This window comes from Rhinoderma darwinii, chromosome 3 (assembly GCF_050947455.1).
Source record: "Rhinoderma darwinii isolate aRhiDar2 chromosome 3, aRhiDar2.hap1, whole genome shotgun sequence".
Lineage (NCBI taxonomy): Eukaryota > Metazoa > Chordata > Amphibia > Anura > Rhinodermatidae > Rhinoderma > Rhinoderma darwinii.
In genome coordinates, this window is record NC_134689.1 from 406,305,113 (window position 1) to 406,309,789 (window position 4,677).

At 46.0% G+C, this 4,677-nt stretch overlaps 1 protein-coding gene across 1 annotated transcript; it reads left to right on the forward strand.

Annotated features, from left to right (window-relative positions):
* Positions 1–497: 497 nt before the first annotated feature.
* Positions 498–4,456, forward strand: MBLAC1 (metallo-beta-lactamase domain containing 1). The gene is made up of 2 exons (XM_075855510.1): positions 498–556; positions 1,887–4,456. Exons 1-2 carry the CDS (start codon positions 551–553, stop codon positions 2,538–2,540), a joined length of 660 nt encoding a protein of 219 aa, XP_075711625.1. The 5' UTR covers positions 498–550; the 3' UTR covers positions 2,541–4,456.
* The last annotated feature ends 221 nt before the right edge of the window (positions 4,457–4,677 follow it).

A 4,677-nucleotide genomic window follows, 5' to 3' on the forward strand; every position in this document is an offset into this window, starting at 1 on the left:
ATATTTTCAACATGTATAACTAAAGATCTATTAAGAAATATATATATTATTTTTGTAAATATAAAGTTATTTAAACATAGGCACAGGTCTTAATAATATGTTCACAATTTGATGTGATTCCTTTTTTAACGTTAAATAGTAAAGAACTTACTATGCATCTTTCAGGACCTGACGTGAAGCGCATTGAAAACAAGAGCTTTACGCATGCGTAGATAAAGGAGAGATTTAAACTTAACGCACGCGCAAAAATTGAACTTTGGGTGTGCACATGCGTATTAGATCGCGTGTATATTATTGACCACAAATTTTATACAGAAATTCTGTCGTTCTAGGTAATTTATATAATTAGTTATTATTAATTCTATATGTGCCGTGGAGAGTTATGGGAGTTGTAGTTTCAAAGATAAATGGACGCGCCCATCTGCCCAGTAATTGGTTTAGAGAAAAGATGTGGCGTGATGGACAGGCATGTAATCCAATCAGAATCCAGAAGACAGTCACGCCTGGTATTGGCGTGTTCCTGGATATAAGAGACTTGTGCGGTAGCAGGATGGAGGTGAGGGGCGTGCAGTGGTCGCACTGGGGCTATTGTAGGGTGTCTGATCTGACCATCATTTACAGTATGTGACTCCTATTTAGATCTGTGCCCAATTTAAATTGAATCTGTCAGTATGATCAGCCCCTTTAAGGCCTCGTTCAGATAACCACAATGCGAACGCATTTTAGCGTCCATAATGCAACCGCAAATCTCGACTCACTCAACCCCTTCTCTTTCCCTATCGCATATCCATAAATTGTCAGATTATCCATCTATTTCTAGTCTCGAATAGGGTTGATAGATCAGCCATGTTGGCTATTGGGGAGATAAGCGGCGCCAGCAGTGTTTGGCGGCCTCTCCCTATCTCCTTATTAATATTTACCTTTGGTTCATCTCACTAAGTAGCCGCCACAAATGTATAATGTGTCTGAACTAGATCAAACTGCTTCATCTAAATATGTATTTATGAAAAATCTGATTAATAAGCCAGGACGAGAGCGAGAAAAGTCTGGTTCCAGTCCCGACAAACCTCCTAGTCCTTTCTCTACCTACAGTATCAACTCAATTCTGAGCGGAAGACCTTGATTATCTGAGACGGACTGGTTAATAGGGAGGTTCTGCCTAACAACCCCATATAAGAGACTGGTTGCTAGGGAGGTTCTGCCTAACAACCCCATATGAGACTAGTTGCTAGGGAGGTTCTGCCTAACAACCCCATATAAGAGACTGGTTGGTAGGGAGGTTCTGCCTAACAACCCCATATATAAGAGACTGGTTGCTAGGGAGGTTCTGCCTAACAACCCCATATAAGAGACTGGTTGCTAAGGGAGGTTCTGCCTAACAACCCCATATAAGAGACTGGTTAATAAGGGAGGTTCTGCCTAACAACCCCATATAAGAGACTGGTTGGTAGGGAGGTTCTGCCTAACAACCCCATATAAGAGACTGGTTCCTAGGGAGGTTCTGCCTAACAACCCCATATAAGAGACTGGTTGCTAGGGAGGTTCTGCCTAACAACCTCATATAAGAGACTGGTTCCTAGGGAGGTTCTGCCTAACAACCCCATATAAGAGACTGGTTACTAAGGGAGGTTCTGCCTAACAACCCCATATAAGAGACTGGTTACTAGGGAGGTTCTGCCTAACAACCCCATATAAGAGACTGGTTGCTAGGCAGTAGATCCATAACAACCAGACGGTCAGACAGGGTTGGCATTGTACGGCCTTTAGAGATGATCTCCTCCTGTACTAGTAATCAGATTGTAGGACTCACAAGGGGCAAATAATGAAGAGGGGGCAATAAATAACGTTGACGCTGATTCTTTCTCTGCTTCCCCTCCCCCACACAGTACGTGACGTCTCCGCTCTCCTCCCACGACATCCCCGGTACCCCTCATTCCGTACACATCCTGCTGGAGGGTTACTGCAGGGACATGGGCGCCGATCGTTTCCAGGCCGACGGCTCCGTCACCCTCATCCGCGGCCCTCTGACTGTACTGGTGGACACCGCCGGCCCTTGGTCCCGGGATCTCATCCTCGGTTCTCTCCGGAGCCGCGGCGTCTCCCCCGAGGACGTGACGCACGTGATTTGCACGCACGGACATTCCGATCACGCCGGCAACTTGAATCTATTCGCCCGCGCTGAGATCCTGGTGTCTTACGACCTGTGGCGCGACGGATCCTACGTGTCTCACAACTTCCGCGGCGGAGAACCTTACGTCTTACCCGGAGGAGAAGGCTTGAAGGTCGTGCCAACCCCAGGGCACACAGGAAGTGACATCACCCTCCTGGTCCCGGGGACAACGCTTGGCACGGTGGCAGTTGCCGGGGACGTGTTCGAAAGAGAAGGAGATGAGGACACTTGGAGGGAACTCAGTGAAAACCCGGAAATTCAAGAGAAGAGTCGGAGGAACCTGCTGGGGTTGGCGGATGTCATTGTGCCCGGGCATGGTCCTCCGTTCAGGGTCATCCGCGCTGGGCAGGAACCTCAGACGTCATTATGAGCATCATCAGTCTATGTGGGATTAGGATTATTTTCTGTCCATATCAAATGAAATTCCTTCAATCTGGCACTTGATCATCCAGAAAGTCCGATCATCCAGAACCCCTTACCTTGTTGAGGTTTCTATGACGGTCCGATAATCCAGAGTGTTTGATAATCCGGCACGTTACAGGATCCATTGATGCCGGATTTAATGGAATTTTACGATATTGTACAAGTATTAAGTAGCCAAAATGGTGGCAGTGAAACAAAATGGCTGCCTTCATTCAGTTTACATGATAAAGTCTAGGAAAATATATTTCTGGAATACGGGATTGTTACCCAACTTTCCCTGACTCCTGAATGGCAGAGATGCAGCTCCTGTTGTCTTATTGTGGCTGTTCAGGGGCAAGGAAAGCTGGGTGACAATCCTGGTAGTGGTGGCCATTTTTACCCAGCTTTCCCAGAGACAGATCCTAAGAAGCAGTTGAATATCCTCTGTAATAAATGTCAGGAGAAGACTAGAGTTAGAACGGGGGAGATCTGTAAATTGGTGATGTCTCGGGGACACGGTGGTGGTGGCAGCCATTTTGTGCAGTGGACATGTGTGAAGCCAATCAGTTTACTAGGAACCAGTGACATCATCGAGGTGATGAAATATTAGCCACGCCCACAAAAATGTCTGCTGTCACTGTGGAGGTAACATGTCCTCTTTAGGTTACAGTTGCTATGGTAACGGGGTGAATTACTTATATTGTTTTCATTTTTGGTCCATATTTTGGAATTAATATGATTCTATAATTGGGATGAGGCAAATATGTACCGGGGTGTTATTAATAATAGTTACCCCACTACCCTAGACCACCAGGGAAGTTGACATTAACCCCTCCACTGCCCTAGACCACCAGGGAAGCTGGCATTAACCCCTTCTCTGCCCTAGACCACCAGGGAAGCTGGCATTAACCCCTCCATACCCTAGGCCACCAGGGAAGCTGGCATTAACCCCTCCACTACCCTAGACCACCAGGGAAGCTGACATTAACCCCTCCACTGCCCTAGACCACCAGGGAAGCTGGCATTAACCCCTTCACTGCCCTAGACCACCAGGGAAGCTGGCATTAACCCCTCCATACCCTAGGCCACCAGGGAAGCTGGCATTAACCCCTCCACTACCCTAGACCACCAGGGAAGCTGACATTAACCCCTCCATACCCTAGACCACCAGGAAAGCTGGCATTAACTCTTTCACTACCCTAGACCACCAGGGAAGCTGCCATTAACCCCTCCATTGCCCTAGACCACCAGGGATGCTGGCATTAACCTCTCCACTACTCAAGACCATCAGGGAAGCTGACATTAAACCCACCATACACTAGGCCACCCGGGAAGCTGACATTAACCCCTCCATACACTAGGCCACCCGGGAAGCTGCCATTAACCCCTCCGTTTGGGCTGAAATTTTGTTTTCCTTAATTTCTGTTGCACTTTAATGTGGGTCTTATAGTCCGAAAATATGGCACTATGTGTTTCTATTCCTCACCATTTTCAAGATCAATGTTTGCAGTCAGTGAATGGGAATATTTATGTTTATCTAGAGGCTGAAACCCCATCCTGACCCTAATGTGAGGTGCTCACATGTAACTTTTTTTTTATGTGATTGGTTGCACAGGCACAGAAAATGTAAAAGTTGCATATTACTGCCCCTCAATTCCACCTCTGAAAATTGGGAAGTATGTGTATATATGTTGACATTGATGTGTTTGGATACACCCCATTTCACTATGATTCATTTGATCTATTAGAACACAGAACAGGAAGTGTTGTCATGGGTACACTGGAGCGCAGGAGCTGCAGCCATTGGGCCCTGTAACTTCCAGCACATATTACCTTTTGTTAGATGCAAACTATGAATAAAAATATATATTTTTTTAACCATAACTACTGCAGGTTATCAGTGTTATATTCTAACTGCTGGAATAGCGTCGCAATGTGATGGTTCAGCAATCAGAGCATTCAACCTTCCTTATCATCTCATGACATCGGTGACACCAAGTGACTTGTAGTATCTGGCCCTTATCAGCCTCAAGGAGTCTATGATTTCACAAAATCAATAATACAAGCGAATATGAGAGACTTTGTCAAATATTTTATTAGAGAAA